General features: G+C 49.4%; 1 protein-coding gene across 1 annotated transcript; it reads right to left on the reverse strand.

Annotated features, from left to right (window-relative positions):
- RELB (RELB proto-oncogene, NF-kB subunit) lies at positions 1 to 21,953 on the reverse strand. Its single transcript, XM_043991753.1, has 12 exons — positions 21,835 to 21,953; positions 20,979 to 21,023; positions 18,840 to 18,848; positions 18,307 to 18,605; positions 18,063 to 18,220; positions 16,501 to 16,592; positions 16,206 to 16,337; positions 15,479 to 15,583; positions 13,657 to 13,872; positions 11,882 to 11,950; positions 10,979 to 11,056; positions 1 to 1,268 (listed from the first exon to the last, which is right to left on the reverse strand). The coding sequence occupies exons 1-12, from the start codon at positions 21,908 to 21,910 to the stop codon at positions 904 to 906; spliced, it is 1,644 nt and encodes a 547-aa protein (XP_043847688.1). The 5' UTR covers positions 21,911 to 21,953; the 3' UTR covers positions 1 to 903.
- Between the last annotated feature and the right edge of the window lie 1,143 nt (positions 21,954 to 23,096).

Here is a 23,096-nt window from a genome sequence, read left to right on the forward strand (position 1 = left end):
CCAGAAGCAAAGTCACACATTTTTATTTGGAAGGGAGGGAAGGCAAGAGGTTCAGCCCCTGTTCCTAAAGTCCAGGCCTAGCCCGCCTCCCCCATGCAGCTCTCCTCTACCTCTCCCTGGGTGTTTGAGTGGGGAAGAGGTGGAATGAGGTGCCTGACCTCTTCATCCGCCTACACTAATGGGTTAAAGATGGAGGTGCACCCACTTGAAAGAGCCCAGGAGAGAGGGCTCAGCAGCCTAGGCACAGGCAGACAGATCCTTAGACAAAATCAGTGGGCCTGGGTTAATGTGCAAAGGGCTTGCATTGTCCTAAGGGCATAGGGCTGGGTGGCCTAGCTTTATACCACCCAATGTCTTACACATAGTAGGCACTTAAAAAACATTGAGTTGACTTGACCGGGCAATGGGAGAGGGCTCAAATGCCTGACCTGAGTGGGGCGATCATCCTGGATCCAGGAGAGACAAAGGACACAGCTGAGGTGGGACAAGAGTGGCTCGCTGATGTCTTGTGCTAAGGGAAGAATGGGCCATTGCTCTGGGCCAAGGGGAAGGACTCGGTGGCCTGTGCTAGCAGTGAGTCCAACCCAAGCAGATCCCCAGTCTAGGTATGAGCCCTTCTGGAGAGGACGTGCCTGCTTCTGGCAGCTTCTTCACCACTAAGTGACTTAGGAGAGGTGAGGAACCCCAGGTCAGTCCAGGTGGGAGGTGGAACAAGGCCACCTAGGGCTGTTGGTAGGGACAACATCCACTTGAGGGCAGCCTCATGTCCAAAGCTTGTGACTCCCCTGAGGTTTCCACCAAGTGAACGTGGGGCATAGGAGCCCCACCATCTAGAGAGTCTGGGAGAAGAGGAGGAGCCGCCAGCCCCTAGGGAGAGCTGGGAGGTCACCCCAGGACTGACTGCTATGTGGCCTCAGGCCCTGGGGGGAGGAGGCCACCCCCCCCAAAAGCCCCCTCCCGGTACTGGTTGGGAAACATGTTGCTGCCCACCAGGCTTGCGGTGCCCTCGTAGCCTGAGGCAGGGTACGAGTCCAGGGTTAGCAGCTCTGGGCTGTGGGCTTCTGGGGGGGCACCCCCATCTGAGCTGCTCCCCACACCAGGCCCAGAGAACAGGTCCAACATGGTGAAGATGTGTGAAGACTGCTCATAGGGAAAACCATAGTCATCCAGAGGATCAGGCCCACCAGGGGGCTCCAGGCCAGGCAGTGTCACAGGTGGCAAGAAATCTGGCTCAGGCATCAGAGAGGCTGGTGGGAGGAAAGGGAGAGCTGCAGGGGAGGAAGGGGGAGGGGCAGGGGAGAAAAGAGAGTTAGCTGAGGGAAGGCAAGCAGGCAAAGCCTGCCAGACAACTCCCTAAGCCACCAATGAATGACAGAAATGAACAATCTTTTTAAAATCAGCAAAGCCTGCTCCCCCCAGCCCCCCTCCCCCACCATGGGGATGATCCAAAACTTGATCATTCCAAAATTAACCCTCCCAGCACATCACAGGTGATCAAAAGCAGATCATTGAAAAGGTATCAAATCCTTCCCCACAAAGGGAAGAATCAAAAAAGCAGATAATGTGATCCCTTTGGCTTTCTCCTCGTAGCCTGGAAATCCCCTCTCCCAAAGCAGGCTGGCCCTTCCTCTGCAACTCTCCATTAAGACTCTAAGCTTCCCCAGGGCAGGACTGGCTCTGAACTTTCTAATAATCCCTAGCATTTAGCACAGTGCATGTAGTAAGTTCTTTTTTTTTTTTTAAGTGAGGCAATGGGGGTTAAGTGACTTGCCCAGGGTCACACAGCTAGTAAGTGTTAAGTGTCTGAGGCTGGATTTGAACTCAGGTCCTCCTGACTCCCGGGCCGGTGCTCTATCCACTGCGCCACCTAGCTGCCCCTTTTTTTTTTTTTTCATGTAGTAAGTTCTTAATCAATGCTTGCTGACTTGACTGTTAGGGGGTCCGGGCTACTTTGTTTGGATCATTACTTATTCTCTTTGTTTTCAAAAAGTTGTTTTTTAAAGTGAAAATCCAAAAGAGACTCCCATTTTTTTTTTGAAAGATATATCTCAAAAAAGTGTTTCTGTATCCTTATCACTATAGCCATTATAGGAGGCAAGTGGGATTAAGTGACTTGCCCAGGGTCACAGCTAGTAAATGTTTGAGGTGAGATTTGAACTCAGGTCCTCTTGATTCCAGGGTCAGCACTCTATCCACTGCAACACCTATCATCTGCCCCATCATACAGTATACTATTATAGAGAATGTATCATATTATTATAGATGAAGATACTGATTATATCACAATTATATAATAATATATGATATATCATACCATACATAGTCATATTGATCATATACATGAGGGTTAGGGATTGTATCATGATTATATCTAGAGATAGAGATAGAGATATATTTTGTTGTTGTTGTTGTTGTTGTTTTTTGCTGGGCAATGGGGGTTAAGTGACTTGCCCAGGGTCACACAGCTAGTAAGTGTCAAGTGTCTGAGGCCAGATTTGAACTCAGGTACTCCTGAATCCAGGGCTGGTGCTTTATCCACTGTACCACCTAGCTGCCCCCATGATGATATAATAATATATGATGTGTCATTATATGTTATATCATAATCACATTGATTATATCATATAGCTGAAAATTATTGATTATATTGTAATTGTGTCATAGTATATGCTATACCTGTATATCACATATCATAATCTTGTTGATTATGTCATATATTATATCATAATCATGTTCATTTTACTATAGATGAGGATCATGGATTATGTCATAATATATGCCATATTAAATCATAATTATATAATATAGGTTGATGATAATATTATAATATACATCACCATATAAAATCATAATCATATTGACTATATTGTAGATGACTATTTAATCTATCATAATCTATTATATATCATTATATTAACCTTGTCAATTATATCATGTTAGAGATGGGGATTGATTATATTATGATTACGATATATGATATATCACTATATCGCATCATAATCATACTGACTGCATCATGTTATAGATTATATCACGATATGTTATATATCATTATTATATCATGTATGTTTGTTATATCATATATTATAGATAAAAATTGATTATGTCATGATATTAATTTTAAATAGAAACAACATTGCTCCATCTCATATTGCCTATAGGGCAGCTGGGCAAAGTGACAAAAGGTCTGGACCGGCATCAGGAAGACATGAATTTGAATCCTGCCTCAGACAGGATTCAAGTGACTTTGAGCAAGTCCTATAACCTCTGTTTCTTCATCTATAAAATGGGAGCAACAACAGCACCTTCCTGATAGGATTGCTGTGAAGATCAAATGAGAGAACATATGTTGAAAAAGTACTTTCTACATACTAGCTATCACTATTAACATTATATATTCAGCTAAATAAGGAGCTGGACTCAGAGTCAAGAAGATGTGGGTTCAAATCCCGACCTGGGTAAGGCACCTGTCCCTTAATGCCCCCAGCACTGTGGTGGAGATCTACAGGTGAATTGCTGTCAGCATTGGAAGAGGGAGTTCCCACATCAGAAGTTCTTCATAAGGATGATTAGAGATCTATGCCAAAAACTTATAATATTGAGATATCATATACATGCCACATTGATTTATTATATATATGACAAATTTGATATTTTATACACCATATAGCCATAAGAAGCAGCATAGAAGGGGGGGACACGAGGTAGTGGCATGAGGCCAGGACCTGGGTTCAAATCCTACCTTTGCTACTTACTACCTACCTTGGGGAAGTCCCTTCCCCTCTCTTTGCCTCAGTTTCCTCATCTGTAAAATGAGGGAGTTGAATGACTTCAAAGGCCCTCTGACGAAGCCTACATCACTTGTCCAAATTAAGTAGGGCAATATCACTATACCAATACTAGCAGCTAGATGGCGCAGGAGAGCACATTGGGCCCAGGGTGGAGAAGACCTGAATTCAAATTTAGCTTTGGAAATCTATTTCTGTGTGACCCTGAGCAAGTCTCTGAATATCTGTCTGGGTCCGTTTCCTCATCTATAAAATGGGGATAATAAGAGCACCTACTTCCCAAGGCTGTTGTGAGGATCAAATGAGAGAATATTTGCAAAGTGTTTTACAAACATTAAAGTGCTAAGTAAACATAAGCTATTCGTATTAGCATTAGCATTATATCCCTCTGGGGAAACAGCAGGTGGATGTCTCCTAGATTCCCCCTGAAATAAATTCCCATCTTTTTTTTTTTTTTTGGCGGGGCAATGAGGGCTAAGTGACTTGCTCAGGGTCACACAGCTAGTAAGTGTCAAGTGTCTGATGCCAAATTTGAACTCAGGTCCTCGTGAATCCAGGGCCGGTGCTTTATCCACTGCAGCACCACCTAGCTGCCCTAAATTCCCATCTTTTACAGCATTGACATTCTTCTAGGGAGAGCACAGAGCTGAGAAGCCAGAAATACTCATGGTGCTGAGGGGTACCCGGAGGACAACATTTTACAAAAAGGGGGCCCGAGGGACAAGGGTGGGGATGGGGGTGGGAATCATTACAAAGGAGGCTGATGGAAAGATAGGACAAGAAAAAATGGTGGGTTGGGCACCAAGAAAGAGCAAGGGATGATGGTCCATGGGCTCCATTGGGGCCCACACACAGTCAACAGAAAGAGAAGAAGCCCCTGTCTCAGGGTGGACAGATTCCCCATGGTGGACAAGTCTGTTGGTCAGACTGCCCATAGAGTCATGGGATTCACAGACCCATTGGAGTACTGAAAGGATGCTAACACTTCCAGGGATAACTTCCTCATATGGCTCCTGTCCTTCCTCTCCAACCTGATTTCACATTCAGACACTTCACACACTAGATGTTCTAATCAGTGAATGGTCCCTGCCCTCAGGAAGCTCATAATCTTAAAGGGGGGAGACAACATAAAAAGAACTACTCCCTCCAAACCTCTCTGCTCTTCTAGCACAAATTCTTTGGGGGGGGGCAATGAGGGTTAAATGACTTGCCCAGGGGCACACAGCTAGTAAGTGTCAAGTATCTGAGGCTGGATTTGAACTCAGGTCCTCCAGGGTGCTTTATCCACTGCACCACCTAGCTGTCCCTCTATCACAGATTCTTAAATGGAGTGATCCCTTCGTAGCAAGTTAGACTGGTAACCAGGGTGGGGTGTCTGGTGCTTGGCCACAAAGGCTGCGAAATGAAGAGGGCACTGACCATTCTTGAAGCAAATGAAATTAGCACCTTAATGAAAATTGGACACCTGAAGATGGAGAGCTCCCTCTCCCTTCTGGAGGGACTCCCCTAGAAGAGGGCCAACAAGACATAGAACAAAGACGATGCAGATAGGATAAACTGGAGAGGATCAGCAGAGGGAAGGTGGCATGGGCATTGAGGGGCACCAGGAAGAGCTTCTTGCAGAAGGTGGGATCTTAGCTGAGATCAGAAAGAAGCAATACGGGGAAACTAGGTGGCACTGCAGTGGATAAAGCACCAGCCCTGGAGTCAGGAGGACCTGAGTTCAAATCCAGCCTCAGACACTTGACACTTACTGGCTATGTGACCCTGGGCAAGTCACTTAACCCTGGTTGCCCCTCAAAAAACAAAGAAACCCTGCCCCCAACTCAACAACAACAACAAAATAAAAAAACAAAAAGAAAGAAAGAAGCAATCCAGGTGTGGGCACAGGTAGGGAAAGAGATGCTCACCTTCTATCTCTGTGCCTTCCCCCTCATCTGCAATGTTCCCTCTACTTCCTAGAATCCCTACTTTCTCTGCCACCTTGGCATGTGGACTTTCCTGAGCTCCCTCCCCCACATTCCCTTTATTTAACTTGTATCAGGTTTGCACTTTTGTATCTGAGTAAATACTATTTCCCCCTTAGATGGAAAGCTCTTTGAGGACAGTTGATTCACTGTTGTATTTGTATCTATAGTGCCTGCCACATAGTATAAAACAAAGAGACAAGTAGTTACTAAGTATCTACCTGATATCCTATTTGGTGCTAAACAAACAGGTGCTGATTGCCTATCAAATGACTGGTATTACTTCCAAGAAGCCGGATTACTGCCCTTCTACATGTACTGGAAGCCCTGAAGAAAACTGTGGTTGAAAAATTCCTCCCCTGAGAGATAGCGTGTGGAAAAGTAGATAGGTTGTCTCCAAGTCAAGAGTCCCTAGCTCTGACACCTACTGGCTGAGTCACCCTCAGCTAGTCACCTGACCCCTGCATGAGATCCAGACTACTTTCCAAGACAAATGGTGGCAGAAAAGATGCCAATTCATACTTATAGCAGCTCTTTTTGTGATGGCAAAGAAATGGAAATTGAGAAGATGCCTATCAGTTGGGGAATGGCTGAACAAGTTGTGGTCTATGAATGTAAAGGAATGCTATTGTGCTGTAAGAAATGATAAAACGGATGAATTTCAGAAAAACCTGGAAAGACTTACATGGATTGATGCTGAATGAAATGAGCAGAACCAAGAGAACATTGTACACAGTATCAACAGCATTGTGTGATGATCAATTGTGATAGACTTTACTCTTCTCAACAATACAATGATCCAAGACAATGCCAAAAGACTTATGTTGGAAAATGCCTTCTGTGTTCAGAAAAAGAACGATAGAGTCTGACTGCAGACTGAAGCAGACTATTTTCACTTTTATTGTTACTTTTCTGTTATTGTTCTTGTTTATTCTTTCTTGTGTTTTTTTCCTTTTGTTCTGATTAATGTGGAAATATGTTTAACATGATTGTAGTGCATAACCTATATCAAATTGTTTGCTGGCTTTGCGGGGGGGAAGGAAGGAAGGGTAGGAGAAAAATTTGGAACTCAAAAAATATCTTTACATGTAATTGAGAAAAATTTAAATTAAATTAAAAAAAAAAAGAAATGTAAACTCAAGGCCCCCAAGGATTCAGGGAGCCCAGTTGGGTGGCTGGGGCTGGAGCAAGGAGGGAAACAGTGAGACTAATTAGGAAGGATCTGCCCATGCAAGACAGTAGGGACTCCAGAAGGAGAAGGGAGCACTCCACCCTCAAGTTTCTAATTTTAATTGAAGAGCTAACCAGGTGTTAATTTAATTTGCTTCAAAGATGGTCAGTGCCCCCTAAATTGCACAACCTTTGAGGCAAAGCACCAGCCACCCCACCCTAGTTACCATTCTAACATAAGAAGGGATGACTCCATTTAAGAATTAGTGAAAATGGGGGCAGCTAGGTGGCGCAGTGGATAGAGCACTGGCCTCACTTAAAAAAAAAAAAGAATTAGTGACAAAAAAAAAAAGAAGAAGAATTAGTGACAGGGGGCAGCTAGGTGGCACAGTGGATAAAGCACAGGCCCTGGATTCAGGAGGACCTGAGTTCAAATCCGGCCTCAAACACTTGACACTTACTAGCTGTGTGACCCTGGGCAAGTAACTTAACCCTCACTGCCCTGCCCCCTCCCCCCCAAAAAAAGAATCAGTGATAGAATAGCTGAGAGAGCTCAGCATTACATGACATACACCTTGGGTTTTGCTGAATAGATTTCAAAGGGTTCAGAGAAAGGAGAATTAGGTTTCCCTGTGCTAGAATACCATGGCAGAATTAAACTTAGGAGGAATGGGAAAGACTCAAGAATGAAATTCTGAAAACACAAAAGGGAATGATTCTGACAGGAGGAAAAGAGGGAGCTGTCCAACAGGACTGATGCAGCTGCACTGTCAGTGGCTACTGAAAAATCACAGATGGAGAATGGGAGAGGTACCATAGAACTGGAGGAGAAATACTGCCCAGAGGGCAGCTAAGGGGCGCCATAGTGCACAGAGCTCTGGGCCTGGAGTCAGGAAGACTCATCCTCCTTAGTTCAAATCTGGCCTCAGACACTTACTAGCTGTGTGACCCTGGGCAAGTCACTCCACCCTGTTTGCCTTAGCTTCCTCATATGTAAAATGAGGTGGAGAAGGAAATGGCAAACCACTCCAGCATGTCTGCCAAGAAAACCCCAAATGGGGTCAGGAAACAGTACCGAAAAACAACTAATGACAAAATGTTGCCCAGATCTGGGGAGAAAAAAAAAAAAGCGAACTGAGCCAGCAAACCGTAGGTCAGTGACCTAGACTTCAATTCCAGTAAAAACCTGAGAATATTAAAGGGATGGTGGGTGAACATCTAGAAAAGGAAGCAATGATTGCAAAGAACAAGCCTGGGGGCAGCTAGGTGGCGCAGTGGATAGAGCACTGGCCCTGGAATCAGGAGTACCTGAGTTCAAATGCGGCCTCAGACACAACACTTACTAGCTGTGTGACCCTGGGCAAGTCACTTAACCCCAATTGCCTCACTTAAAAAAAAAAAAGAAAAAAGAACAAGCCTGGCTTCACCAAGAACAGGTCATCCTGTTGCACAAACTGATACAAAGTAGAGATAGAAGAACTAGAAAAATAATAAACATCATGACTACAATAACATCAGTGGAAATGATACTGAGAGCAGCTAGGTGGTCCAGTGGATAGAGCTGAGAGTCAGAGAAACCTGAGTTTGAAACCAGTCTCAGACACTTACAATCTGTGTGCTCCAGACCAGTCACTTCCCCTCTGCCTCACTTTCCTCAATTGTAAAATGGGGTATATTATAACAGCACCTACCTTGCAACAAATGAGATGTTTGTGAAACCCTTAGCACAGTACCTGGCACATAGTAGGTGCTATATAAGGCTTATTCCCTTCCCTTCCCCTTCCTTAGTTTTCCTTGCTAAGCCCCAGTCCCTTCTGAGCTTTAGAATCACTGACACTGCTTAGAGGATTATAGTGCTCTTCTGTTTTCACTTTTTGGGTTTGGTTTGTTGTTGTTGTTGTTTTTTTGAGGCAATTGGGGTTAAGTGATTTGCCCAGGATCACACAGCTCACAAGTTGTCTGAGGTTGGATTTGAACTCAGGCCCTCCTGACTCCAGGGCCAGTGCTCTATCTACTGTGGCACCATCTAGCCACCCCCACACAACCTTGAAGTATCAGATGGGACCTGAAACTGTGGCGGACTCTCAGTAACTATATCTCAGTCCTCTACACCAGACAGGTCAGACACAAAGCCCACTACCCTCAGTTTTAACAGCCCCCATTTTTTTTTTTTGAGATTGAGGGCCTCAGAGTCAGGATGGCCTGGGTTCAAGTGCTGTGTGACCCTGGGCAAGTCACTTAACTCCTCCCTCTAAAATCCTAAATTTCTTCTTCTTCTTCTTTTTTTTTTTTTTGGCAAGGCAATGAGGGTTAAGTGACTTGCCCAGGGTGTGTGAAGTGTCTGAGGCTGGATTTGAACTCAGGTCCTCCTGAATCCAGGGCTGGTGCTCTATCCACTGAGCCACCTGGCTGCCCCTAAAACCCTAAATTTCTTAACAGTGACTCCTTCCCAATGGGACAGAGGGTTCTTCCATACTAGGAGTTCCGGACCTCAATGAAGTCACAGATCTGGACCAAAGGTGGTGCCTGTACATATAAATACACATACACACTCATCCTCAATAATTATTGGGAAGATTGACCACCTACTGTTTCTAAGGATATATAAACTGTGAGCCCTGCCGCCATGACTGTCTTTGGTCTAAGAGAGACCAAATAATAACCTGTTGGCCTTATTCATAAAATGATTAAATTAACCTCCTCCCCCCAAAAACAATAACAACAAAATAATTACTGGGAAAGAAGAGGGAGAGGGAGAGATGGAATAAGAAGTTGGGAAGTCTTTGATATCCTTGATATGAAGCCTTTTGTGATGCCCCTACCTGATAGTGCCCTCCCTCCCAAGATTCTTTACATACTTTGCATGGCTTGTATTTATGTCCTTTACAATTTTTGCATGTGTTAATATAGGTCCCCCATTAGAATGAAGCTCCTTTTGATTAGGGACTGACTCACTTATCATACATGTATCCCTATCACCTGGCACATGACAGACCCTTGACAAATGTTTGCTGATTGTTTGGTTCTAGTTCTTTTGTTCCTCCAAATGAATCTTGTTAAGACTTTGTCTAGGGGGCAGCTAGGTGGTGCAGTGGATAAAGCACTGGCCTTGGATTCAGGAGTACCTGAGTTCAAATCCAGCCTCAGACACTTGACACTTAACTAGCTGTGTGACCGAAGGCAAGGTGACCCTGGGCAAGTGCCCTGCAAAAATTAAAAAAAAAAAAGACTTTGTCTAGCTCTGTAAGATATCCTCTTGGTGGTTTGATTAGCATATTAGCATAGCACTAAACCTGTAAATTAATTTATGTTGTATCAACATTTTTATCATATTGATATGTCCTAACCATGGACACCGAACACCCCTCCAGTTATTTAAGTTGCCCTCTGTTTCTTTAAATAGCATTCTGTAAATATACCTGTACAGGGGTTGAATATTCTTTGGTAGATTTGTTGCATTTTGTAGTTATTTTGAATGGCTCTTCCTTCGGCAGAGCTGCCTTCTCCTCTGAGATAACCTTCTATCTATTCCATATATCTTGTATGTACCCAGTTTATACTCCTCTCTTTCAAATGTAAGCTCCTTAAGGGGTAGGGATTATGTTTTTGCTTTTTCCTTGTCTCCCCAGCCCTTGGCATGGTTCTCTGTACATAGTAAGCACTTAATAAATGCTTGCTATCATGACATTGATGCCTCCTGTTACCTTGGAAATGCTATTAAAATCGGTGGGCTTATTTTGCATTCTGCTACTGAACTGAAGGTAGTCATTGTCTCAGTTAGTCTGGGACTGCGAGTTGCTGGGATGTAAATGAGCCTAAGCTGGAACAGGGGGCTAGTCTCTTCCCTCTCTCTGCCTCAATTTCCTCCTCTGTCAAATGGAACTGATAAGCCTGAGAAAGGTGAAGTTCGGAAAGTGCTTTGCAAAACCCAAGGGAGGTTGTCATGAGTGGCAGGGGCAGAGGAGGATGTCCCCCTAGCCCCAGCCTCACCCTGGAGGGGCCAAGGGCTCTAGATGTCCAGTGTCCCCTTCCCCCTCCATCCCTCAGACTCACCAGCACTTGACGTGGGGCTGAAATGGTCCAAATAGCCCAGCTTCTTTTTTCGACGTTTGCTCTCAATGCCATGGGGGTCTGTGGGAAGAATCAGCATTGCCATCACCCATAACAACCATGAGCATCATTATTATCTTCTTCATCACCCCAGCAGCAGCAGCAGCAGCAGCACTTCCTATTTCCTGGGTACTTTTCCTCCCATCATCCCCACACATAATTCATCCCATCTGACAGAGAAGGAAACTGAGGCCTGTCAACATTTTTGCTGCTAAACACCGAACTTCCAGTTCTCTGGCCCTTTAAGACCCAGAAGGCACCTTCCTCCCAACCATCCCAGGAGGTAGGCAGCAAAAGCACGACTAGCCCCAGGAGACCTGGATTCAAATTGCAGCCCCACTGCTTATTAGCTAGGGAACCTTGGGCAAGAAGCTTTCCCCCTGGGCTCCAAAATCCCTTGTGTGGAAAATGAAGCTGGTGGATTAGATTTGGTCTGAGATCGTTTATTCTAAATTCTTGAATCCTCCGATTCCACTTGACAAAGGAAGAAACTGAGGCTCAAAGAGGAACCAAGCACTGTGCTCTGCACACAAGCTGGGTTTTAGTGTCTGTTGAGGGGAAATGAACTTCCTAGCAATCATAACTGCTTCAAGATGGGACAGGTTGACTTAGGAGGGACTGAGCTTCCCATCACTGGAAGGTTCCAGGCTGAAGGTTGCCCAGGGTCACCCATCGATCTAAGTGACAGAGTTGGGATTAGAATGTGGTTTCCATAACCTCTGGGCCCAGGATGACCACCCCCTCTCAGGGGGCAAAGGATGGCTTTTTTTGCTGGGGGGAATGGGCAGGAATATGGAGGGAGGGAAGGGGCCAAGGCAGAGAAGACATGGACTCTGGACTCCCCACCTGAGCTGCTCAGCTCTCCCAGGACATCTGGCATCCCTCGTTTTCTCTTCTTGTCCACACCATAGCTGTCTGTGGGAGGAAAAGAGAAGGCTAGGAACTGTAGGGCTAGGGGTGGGATTCTGGGCTGCGGCTGGGTTCAACCTGGCAGCCCCCCAGAAATGCATGTGATGGTAAACCAAAGGAATCAAAGAATGATGTTCAGAAAGAAGGAAGGGGGACAATGCTATCAGGGATGTCTCTCCTGATTAGGCCCTGCCTGGGAGTTCTGGGCACCCAAGATGAGGACAATGCCAGGATTGGGCAGCAGAAAATCACAGAATCTGAGAATTGTAAGGGACCCCTGAAAGAAAGGGATCTCTCTGAGAATTGGAGGAAAGAAGTAGGGTGGCTTAGTCTGAAGAAGACTGGGGGACAGGTAGGTGGCTCAGTGGGTAAAGCACTGGGGCTCAGGATTCAGGAGGACCTGAGTTCAAATTCGGCCTCAGACACTTGACACTTACTAGCTGTGTGACCCTGGGCAAGTCACTTAACCCCAATTGCCTCACCAAAAAAAAAAAAAAAAAGCCTGGGAAATCGGAGCCATAACAGCTCCCTTCAGTTACATGAGGGGTTATCACATGGAAGAAAGATAAGCCTTGCTCTGCTTGACCCCAGGGGGCAGAACTGGAACAGCAGGTGGAAGGTGTAAAGGGCTGGGTATTGTGTAGGGGGAAACTTCTATTCGGTTGGAGCTGTCCCAGCATGGGAGGGTTTGCCCTTCCCTGGAGGTCTTCACAGACAGGCTATGGGCACTTGACAGGAAGGCTGGTGCAGAGGGCTGTTCTGGGGTCACGTCAACCTTAAACGTTCCGAGGTTCTGCCACAGGCTGAAGCTTGGCTTCCAGGCTGAGGGCAACTGGAAGGGGGAAGGGGTTGCAGATCACGAGACACATAGGGATGGGCTGAGGAACTGTGGGTCATTAGCTGGGAGAAGGGCAGGGGAGGAAGGGGAGATACAGCCTGCCTCCTTGTCTCTTTGAAGTGTCATCCTGGCATGCAGAAGGGGAATTAGTTTTGTTCTCTGTGGCCCCAGAAGGGAGAACCTCGGAGCCCGGGAGAGGGAAGTTCCCAGAAGACAGATTTCCACTCATTGTAGAGTCAGAGGATGTGTGACCTGGGAGATGGTGAGCTGGTCTTGGAGCTAGGAAGGTGGGCAGGGCTGGCTGTAGATCGCCCATTGTTCCCGTGTTCTAGGCAACGCCCTGTATCTAGACCTTGCAGAGACCCAGGGCCAAGTACTGTGCCCTGGGCACAAGCTGGTACTTAGTAAGTCTCTAAATAATCAGAACTCGCTCATGGGGGAAAGGATGGGCTGCCTGAGGAAGGAGTGAGCTCCCCCTCACTGAAAGGTTCCAAATAGAGGCTTGATGAGCATTTGTTGGTGATTTGATAGAGGGGATTTGCCATTTTCTTTTTTCTTTCTTTTTTTTCTTGGCAAGGCAATTGGAGTTAAGTGAATTACCCAGGGTCACATAGCTCATAAATGTCAAGTGTCTGAGGTCAGATTTGAACTCAGGTCCTCCTGACTCCAAGGCTGGTGCTCTATCCACTTTGCCACTTAGCTGTCTCTAGAGGGGATTTTTACTGGGGGTAGGAGCTGGGGAGTGGGGAGGGTTTTGGTAACAACCTTTGAGATTCCAGAAACCTCAGTGGGTCTCCAGGTTGGGGGCCAAGGGAGGAAGGAGGGAGGCAGGTGGAGAGGGTAGGGAGCAGCTGGAGGATGGGGATGGAGTTACCGTGGTCAAGGGGCAGATATGTGAAGGGCAGGGGCTCACTGCACACCCCGTCCGTAAGTCGCTGTAAGTATACATTGACAGTAACTGGCTCAGGGATGGACAAGTCCTCATAAGGCGGAGTTTTGAACACTATGGCGATCTGCCTGTGCACATCAGCCTGGGAGAAGTCAGCCCGGCCTTCCCAGGAGTCTGTGCTGAACACCACGGAGATGTCCTCTGCAGGGGAAGGAGGGAAAGTGATGGAGAGGAAGGGCCAAGAGCAGCCCTCCTCCTCCCCCAGAGCCTTCCCATCTTACTCTAGCTAGTTGGACCACCCTCCGGTCCTTGCTCCCGCACCTAGGCCCCCCCCCCCCCCATCAAACTCACTATATGTCCAGCTCTGCTCCTTGCTCTGGCTTTGCCACGGACTCAAGGATGTGGCTTTGGACAATTTACCCCCTGCTCAGCCTCAGTTTCTCCAACTCAAAAAATGAGGAAGTTGGACTAGATGTCCTCTAAGGTTCCTCTCCACTCTAGAACTGTCAAAGGGCTCTTCCCACGCTAGCATTCCCTTCCTTCTTTAAAATTCCATGATTCTAAGGTCCCTCCCATATCTAGAATTCAATGAGCCAAAAATCTTTCCAACTCTGCGGTTCTGAGTCCAAGATCCTTTGCAATTCTAGAATTCCATAAGTCTCAGGTCCCTCCCAACTCTAGTACAGTCATATTTCAGCTGTGTGACTCTTTATGACCCCATCTGGAGTTTTCTTGGCAAAGATACTGAAGTGCTTTGCCCCTTCCTTTTCTAGCTCATTTCACAGATGCGGAAATGGAGGCAAACAAGCTAGTAAGGTCAGATTGGAACTCAGGGAGATGAGTATTCCTGACCCCAGGTCTGCCACCTAGATGCCCTCAACTCTAGAATTCCTTGATTCTAAGGTTCCTTCCCACTCTAGAATTCTATGAACTTAAGGTCCCTTCTTACTCTAGAATTTTGAGTCTAAAGTCCCTCCTCACTCTAGAATTCTGTGAGTCTAAAAACCTTTCAACTTCCAGAATTCTATAAGTCTAAGGTCTCTTCCCACTCTAGAATTCTTTGCTTCTAAGGTTCCTTTCCACTCTAGAATTCTGAGTCTAAAGTCCCTTCCCATTCTAGAATTCTGTGAGTCTAAAAACCTTTCAACTTCCAGAATTCTATAAGTCTAAGGTCCCTTCCCACTCTAGAATTCCATGAGTCTCAGGTCCCTTTCCACTCCAGAATTCTATGGGTCTAAGGTCCCTTCCCACACTAGACTTCTTCGATTCTAAGGTTCCTTCCCACTCTAGAATTCTGTGAGTCTAAAGACCCTTCAAATTCCAGAATTCTAAGGTCCCTTCCTACTCTAGTATTCTAGTATGAGTTTAAGGTCCCTTCCAAGTCTAGAATTCTGTGAGTCTAAGGTCTCTTCCCACTCTAGAATTCTTTGCTTCTAAGGTTCCTTCCCACTCTAGAATTCTGAGTCTAAAGTCCCTTCCCACTCTAGAATTCCGTGAGTCTAAAACCCCTTCAACTTCCAGAATTCTATAAGTCTAAGGTCCCTTCCAACTCTAGAATTCCATGAGTCTCAGGTCCCTTCTTTGATTCTAAGGTTCCTTTCTCACTTCAGAATTCTATGAGTTTAAGTTTCCTTACCACTCTAGAACTTTGTGTGTCTGAAGACCCTTCCAATTCTAGCATTTTGTGTTTCTTCCAACCCTGTCCTTCTACAGCTGCTCCTGGGCCACCTCTGGCCCTGAGTGCTGTGCTGTCAGTCCCACCTCCACTCACGATTCCCATTGTGGTGACGGATGCCCGCCCCCTCACCTTTCTGCACCTTGTCACATAGCAGGTATAATTCCTCTCCTCCTGTGCAGGGGCCACTCTCCTTGTTGATTCGGCAGATTCTAAGCTCTGATGTGTTTGTTGACTCTGGAAGGAGGAAAAAGGAGAGACACAGTCAATGAATTCAGTGACTGAGCCTCTATCCAAGAAGAGGAAGAGGAAGAGGAAGAGAGGCCTGGGCCGTTTCCTCTGAGAGAATTTAAGGTTTAGACTACCAATTCTATTTAATTAATAATAGCTAGCATTTATATACCATCTTCAGGTTAACAAAACACTTTCCAAATATCTCATTTGCTCCTCAAACCACGTTGGGATATAGGTGCTATTATTATCCCTTTTTACAGTTGAGGAAACTGAGGCACAGTGCAGTCAAGTGACTTGCCCAGGGTCACATGGCTGGTAAGTGTCTGAGGCCAGATTTGAACTTGGGTCCTCCTGACTTCAGGCCCTGCATAAAATGTGAGCCACCCAGAGGCCTCAGAACTAGGTGTCTTACATTGGGCAAGACAATCTCCCTGGACCTATTAACCCCCGCTTTGCTTTGCTATAAAATCAGTCACCGAGATTCCTCCCAGCTCTGAAGTTCCCTGTTCTAAGGCCCTTCCCAGCCCTGACATGCCCTGTTCTAAGGCTCTTCACAGTTCCAACTTCCTGGATCAAGGCCTTCCATGAACAACCCTCTCCCCACTCCATAAAGGGCTTCACTCACTCTTGTCATAAACGGGGTCAGAGAGCACGGGTTCCAGCCTCCTGAGCTGGCCCTGGGCATCTCGGTAGGAGGCCAGGAAACAGATCCTTACAACATTCATGTCCACTTCCTGATGGTTCTTAAGGGAACCAGCTGGGGTACAGGAAACCAAGAGAAAAAAGTCATGAAGAGGAGATCACTGTGCCCCCAGCCCCAATTCCCTGACTGGGAGAACTGGATGAGAGAGGGAGGGCAGAAGGAAAGACACCTGGAGGCAGGGAGCCAGGGGTTGGGGGGTCAGGAAGGGCCCCCTCACCATTGTACGGGTCGATTCCGAGTTGAATTTTCCTTTCAATGGCAGCTTCAATCTCCCGCTTGCGGACACACTGAATCCCTAAGTTGTTGAAACTCCATTTTCGTGAGGAGGGGGTGCAGAAGTTACAGAACAGAGAGAGAAGTCACTATCTCCCCTCTTGCTCCTCTTGCCCCTCGCCCCGTTCCTCCATATTTCCTGGGGGAGTGGCCCCCAACTTTTCCTTGTCCCTTTGCATAGGAGGGTACCTTCTCTTCTCTCTTGCCTTCAAAGGGGACACTGAGATGTCAGATGCCAAGTACCAGGGACCCATAGTGGAATCGGAATTAGGGATGGGACCAAGGGTAACTGGGGTCAAGATTCTTTACAGCCCCGAATTTGAGAATCTGGGGCCTGTCCACTAAATATCTGTGAGCTAGATCCTTCCCTTCTCTGGGTATCAAATGAAATGGGAAGGGGGTAAGGGGTTCTTCTACCTCGGATATTCTGCTTTGAACCCGGGACGGGACCCTCAGGCCTTCCCATCCTTGGGCTGAGAAGCAGTCTCAGATCCCAGAGTATCATAGCATGGGAGGGGTCGGGGTCTCAAGTTCTAAAGGATTTTAACAATGAATGAATGAATGAATGAATGAATGAATGAACAAATGAATAAAGATACCTATTGTGTGCTTACTATGTGGCTGGCATAAGATTTTTTTTTTTTTTTTGGGCAGGGCAATGAGGGTTAAGTGACTTGCCCAGGGTCATATAGGTAGTTAAATGTCCAGTGTCTGAGGCCGGATTTGAACTCAGATCCTCCTGAATCCAGGGCTGGTGCTTTATCCACTGCGCCACCTAGCTGCCCAGGCATAAGACTTTTCTTAATTATTTGTAGTTGAGTGATTAAGGCCAGAATAAACAAATGGAGAAAAGCAAGAGTCCTGCCTTCAGGAAGCTTACATTCTAATGGGAAAGACAACCCCTAGAGAGGAGGGCTGTATTGGTTAGGGAAGCCAGAGCCTTAGTGGAATTGATGGATGCGTCCTCTCCAGCAGTGGGAATCTGATGATAATATTTAATGACACAGCGATGTCACTGTTTCTAAGTGCCAAAGCCATGACCAGGGAGGATGGGGGCTGACATGAGTTGAGTCACAGGCCCAGTGGCACAGGACACAGGCTGGGGGAAGTAAGGGGCCAGGCACAGAGGGCAGAGGGGCCTGCCCCTCAGCTGGACCCTTTATCTCTGGCAGTCACCTCAGGGAGAAAGCACGGACTCTTCAAGACAAGAAGAGCAGGATCAAAAGCCACCTTAGACTGTAACTAGTCTACTCTAGTCTCCTCTTTAAAATGAGGAGGCTGGATCTCTTAGGCCACTTCCAGCCCACAATGTGATGCTATGGAGTGTACTCTCCCTGAAAGGAAGCAGTGCCCACCCCCAACACACACATTAGCACCTGGGTCAAAGCTCTGTTTGCCCCCAGCTAGGTCCAGTCCCGCTAAGCGCCTTGAATTCTATGGCACACGGGATTTTCATCTTGTAAGGCTTAGCGGGAATCAGTATCTGGCATGGGGCACATCAGGTACCTGTGTCGGGGGCTGATGTGAGGCCGCAGCCGGACCCGGCAGACGCCGTCGGCACAGTCCTTGCCCACGAGGCCATGGGGGTGAACTCGGTGGGGCCAGTCCTTCCATACCAGGCAGGCCGTGACCTCCACCTCCCGGATGCCTGTGCAGTCCCGGAGCTGTGGGGCAGCGTGTGATGGTGAAGGGCTTTGCCACCCACTGTGTGTGTGCCAGCTCCCGCCACCGAGGCTCCCCCGGCACCCACCTCGATAGCCGGCAGGGTCTTGCTGGCCTCTGTGCTGCTTTCTCCAAGGATGCTCCCTGCAGAGCGGCCCTCGCACTCATAGCGGAAGCGCATCCCCCGCTGCTTGGGCTGCTCTGTGATGACCAGGTGGGGCCGGGGGCCGGGCCAGGCTGGGGGGAGTGGGGGTGGGGGAGGTGGGCACCCCAGGGTCACAGTGCTCAGGGAGGCTGGGGCCCGAGGGACCAGCCGGAGGCCTCCCTCCCCAGAAGAGGCCCACTCCAGACGGAAGCCATTCTCTTTGATGTATTCATCAATGATGTCTGGGGTCAGGTAACAGTGCAAAATCAGTCAGCCACCTCTGGAAGCCCAGGTCACCTTCTCCCCCGGCCCCCGGAGGGTCTTCTCCATTCTCTCTCCCTCAATATTTCCTCAAGGAGGGCACAACCCTCTCCCTAAGAGCCCTTCTTTTCCTGTGTTTCTCCGAGGTCATTGCCTACTCCTCCCAGGGGTCCCCACCGATCCTCCCCTGGCCCCCCCCACACACACACACTTACCCAACTCATCTGTAGGGGAAAGAGAGAGGAGAGAAAGAGAAAGAGATCAGAGTCCTGGGATCACTAGGAGCTGCTTGCCAGCCCCCGGGACCTCCCCACAGACAACACGATGGTCAAGTTAGAAGGACCCACCTCACTCTATGGGTGGGGGAGCCGAGGCCCATAAAAACAACTTGGCTAAGTTGGGCAAAGTGCCTCGTGGACGTTACCCCAAGAACAGCCCTGGGAGGGTGCCCTTTTAGAGACAAGGAGGCGGATTCCCAGGGTGCCTGTGACCCAGCTGGTAAGTGATCTTGGAGTCCCAAGCCTGTTCGGCTCTGTGGCCCTGGCCATTCCTGGCCCTCCTCATCCCCCTCCCCCATTGTAGTGCCATCATCTTTACCCCAGACCCTCCCTCCTCCCATTCTCTGTTCCTCTGCCCCCCATTCACACCACAGGCATCTTCCAGCCCATTTAAAAGGGAAGATATGGATGCCCAAAGCAGTAAAATGACTTGCTCAAGGTCACACAGGTAGTAAGTGCGGAGGTGGGATTTGAACTGAGGTCCTCAGCCTCAGAGTGGGAAACTGGAGCCCAGTCCAAGGTGTCATGGTCATACAACGACTTTAGAGACTAGCTCATTCAATTCCCTCATTTGACAATTGAAGAAACTGAGGCCCAAGCTGGGGGGAAGGATTTATCTAAGGCGACAGATCATGACAGCAGCAAGCCTCACATCTCCTAACATCCAAGGCTTGGGCCACTGTCATCATTTTGGGAAACATGGATCAGTCCTCAAATTCCATTGCCCCTATCCCCAGTTGGCAAAGCCCTGGGTCTAAGAGTCTCTAAAGAGACCCTCAGGGACCTCTGTTCCTCCTAGCCCCCCTCCCCTGCCTCTGTTCTCCCAGACTTCCCCAGTCCTTGGTTTCCTCTTGTCTTCTTCCTCTCTCCCCAGGTATCTCTGCCTGTGGGGCTGCACCTATGCATGGACACTGTGCCTCCCCTGCTCTGGGAACTCTCCTAGCTCCCCAAGGTTCCCTGGACCGCACAGGGGAATGAGCCAGATCATAGAGAGAGATAGAAGGGGAGAAAAAGAAAGCAGAATGGAGGGATACAGGAGGAGGAAGAGAGGCCTGGAGCCTGAGGGGGAGAGACCAGAGTTCTCATCCTGATACTTAAGACCCTATTATTCCTGGTCCCAGCCTCTTCCCAAGCCCAGGAGAGGCTGGGAGTCAAAATAATATAGAGGATGTTAAGAGTTGGCAGACTCTTTGGCCTCCATGTAGCCCAGGCCCCATGATCCTTAGCCCTGGAGAGGGAGAGGCTGAATGGTAACCCAGTTCTCCATCTCAGGCCCGGCTGCTCCCTCCCCACAGAAGGGACTTTGGGCAGGGCAGGAGCACCAAAGGGGAATCCCAGTCCTTTCTCCTCCACCTCCCAGCTGGCCCAGGGGCTACCTACAGGTACCTGCTCAGGGCCACAGCACTTCCTGGTTCTTCAGTGACCTTTCCCCTCCCCCACCCAGCTTGAGGCCAGGGAACTGTCTTTCCCTTCCAATCAGAAAGACTGAGAAGGTAAATTCACTGTGCTGCAATAAAAAATGAAACTTCAGAAGGTTGGGGCTGGGAGGGAACTTAGAACATGAAATGTCAGAGCTGGGACAGAGCTTAGAATTACAGAGGAGGAAAGCTAGTAGGGGAAGGGTCCTTAGAGCACAGGATATCAGAGGCAAAAGGGGGCAGGTTACAGTACAGGGGAAAAGGCTTGGATCCCAGTCAGAGGGTCTGAGTTCAAATCCCAGGTCAGTCACTAAATTATCTGTAGGACTTTGGGAGACTCAGAGGGTCGGGGTCCAATTCCCAGGTCAGTAACTAAACTGTGTGACCCTCTTGGGTCTGAGTCTCCTTATGTATGAAAATGATTAATCTGCCTCTAAAGACCCTTCCAGCACTTCGAGGCTCTAACTCTGGGAATATGTCAGAGCCAGAGAAGTGAGAGATCATTTTACAAATAAGGAAACTGAGGTCCAAAGTAGTGCTCCTGGAGTCTGACAGTCAGTGAGCATTTATTAAGCACCCACTGTGTACCAGGCACTGCTAAGTGCAGGAGAAGGGCCCAAGATGGGGTGGGGGTGGGGTAGAACCCAGTTTTACCCACCTGTGGTCCGAGTGGGCAGAGTCAAGGCTGGGAGATCAGTGGGTCCTAGGAAGGAGCAGAATCATGGAAGATCCTGGGCTAGCCTTACTCTCTCAGAGGGGGGTATAGCACCCGTCCCTCCTCCCCCCTATTCCCCAGGATCTTCGTCCTTCTACTTGGGGGGGGATTCCCTTTCCCTTCCATCCCCCCTCATTGTCTCAGGGTCCCCCTCCCCTTATCTCTTCTGTCCTGGGGGAGGGCCCCCCTTTTCTTCCTCTCTCAGCTCCTCTCCCCAGCTCTGCCCTACAAGAGGTCTCCTTACCCTGACTCTTCCCATCTCCGGCCTGGGGGAGGGGATCCCTTTCCCTTCTGAGCTCCCCTACTTCTGCCTATTACTCTGACCCTTTCCCTTCTGTTCTCCCCTTCCTCATCTCTGTCTTCATTGGGGTGAGGTCCCCTTTTCCTTCCCAGATCCTCTACCCTGACCTCCATCTCCGTCTCACCTGGGGAGTCCCCCCCTTTTCCTCCTCTGTTTTTCTACTTCTGAGCTTCTCTGTCCTCCTGAAGGGTTCCTTTTTCTCTCACCTGCTTCCCCACTGTCTCTTGCTTGCCCTGCTCCCTCCTCCCCATCTCTGTCTCCTTGGGGTACCCCCTCTCCCTCCCCGCCCCTCCCACTTCTGCCCCCTCTCGATCTCCGTTTCTCCTTACCTTCTCTGCCCCCTCCCCTGGCGCTCCCGATCTCCGTCCCCCACTACTCTCTCAGCCCCCCACTTCTGCCCCTTCCTGACGCTTCCGATCCCCGTCCCCTTTTTTCTCCCTGCCCCCACTTCTACCCCTCCCGATCTCCGTCCCACTGTCGGCGACGAGGGGCTCTCACCCATGGCGGCCAGAGCAGAGGCGGCCGCTGCAGGGGCGTTGGGGGCCGAGCGGGTCGTACGGCCGTTCCTCCGCATGGCAGGGGCCCGGGGCCCGGGACCGAGGGCGCGGCGCGCTCTGAGCCAGGCAGGCTCCCCGCGGGCCGCAGCAGAGCCGAGCCTGAGTCGGAGCCGGGCCGGGCCGGGCCGCGGGGGGGCGGGGGAGGCAGCGGGAGGCTGGGGGCGGGGCCGCGGAATTCCCCGGCGCCGCGGAGCCCGCCGCCCCTATTGGCCTGGCCTGGCCCGTGACGTCACGGCGGGTGGAGCGGGGAAACCCCCGCGCGCCATGTGACCTCGGGCCAGCCGCCTGGGCCCGGGGGCGGGGCCGACCGGGAAGAGGGGGCGGAGCCCGACCCGGGGATCCCAGCAGCTGCAGAGACCAGCCCCATCACTTTGGAGGGAGGATTCGAACCCCGGTCTACAGTTCCCGAGCCAGACCTCTTCCTTCTTTACCCTTGCTTAAGGAAGGGAAATGGGGGGAGAGCAGGGGGTCTCGAGGGAGATGGGAGCTGAAAAGTGTGGGGGCGGGCAAGGGTGCCCAGAAGATGAGGCAGGAGGATTAGGGGGCACAGTCTGGAATGGTCAAGGGGCACGCTGGCTCTTTTGCGGGAACAGTGAGCCAGCTGGGACCAACGGGCTGGAGGTCCAGCTCAGCGGGGACGGGCAGCATCCCAGAGACATTGGCAGAACGATCGCATAGCAGCCCATCCACACACCCAGGCTAGCCCTCGGTGCAGCAGGGGACCGGGCAGGCATTCACCTGACCAAGGTGGCTGCTAAGCCCCTCCCCGGCAGCCTGGCGGTTCAGAGGGGTCCTCCGGGCCGACCCCCACAACAGCATACCCCCTGCTGAATGACCTCCAGGGAGAGGGAACCCAGGATTGGAGTGACCCATTCGCCTTTGGCAGATCTCGCCTTCCAGGGCAGTGCCATGGGCCTGAGAACAGCTGGCCTTGTCTTGTTCAGAATACCCCCCCCCCCCGGGTCACTTCCTGTCAGCCTCTGGGGGTTGGCCTAGATGGCCTCGGGTCACCTCGTGCACCCACAATACCTCTAGAGGGGCTGGTTTCAGGACCCCTTGTCCCTTCTGACTGCCCTTCTCTCCAAGGGCTCCCACAACGCAGATGTGCCAGGGCCGTGGACACCATGTATCTACCCGCCCCAACCCCACGGGCCTGGAACAGATGCTGATGCTGACTGGTCCTGTGGAGTGACACCAGCTCTC

This window comes from Dromiciops gliroides, chromosome 3, assembly GCF_019393635.1.
Source record: "Dromiciops gliroides isolate mDroGli1 chromosome 3, mDroGli1.pri, whole genome shotgun sequence".
Taxonomy (NCBI): Eukaryota; Metazoa; Chordata; class Mammalia; order Microbiotheria; family Microbiotheriidae; genus Dromiciops; species Dromiciops gliroides.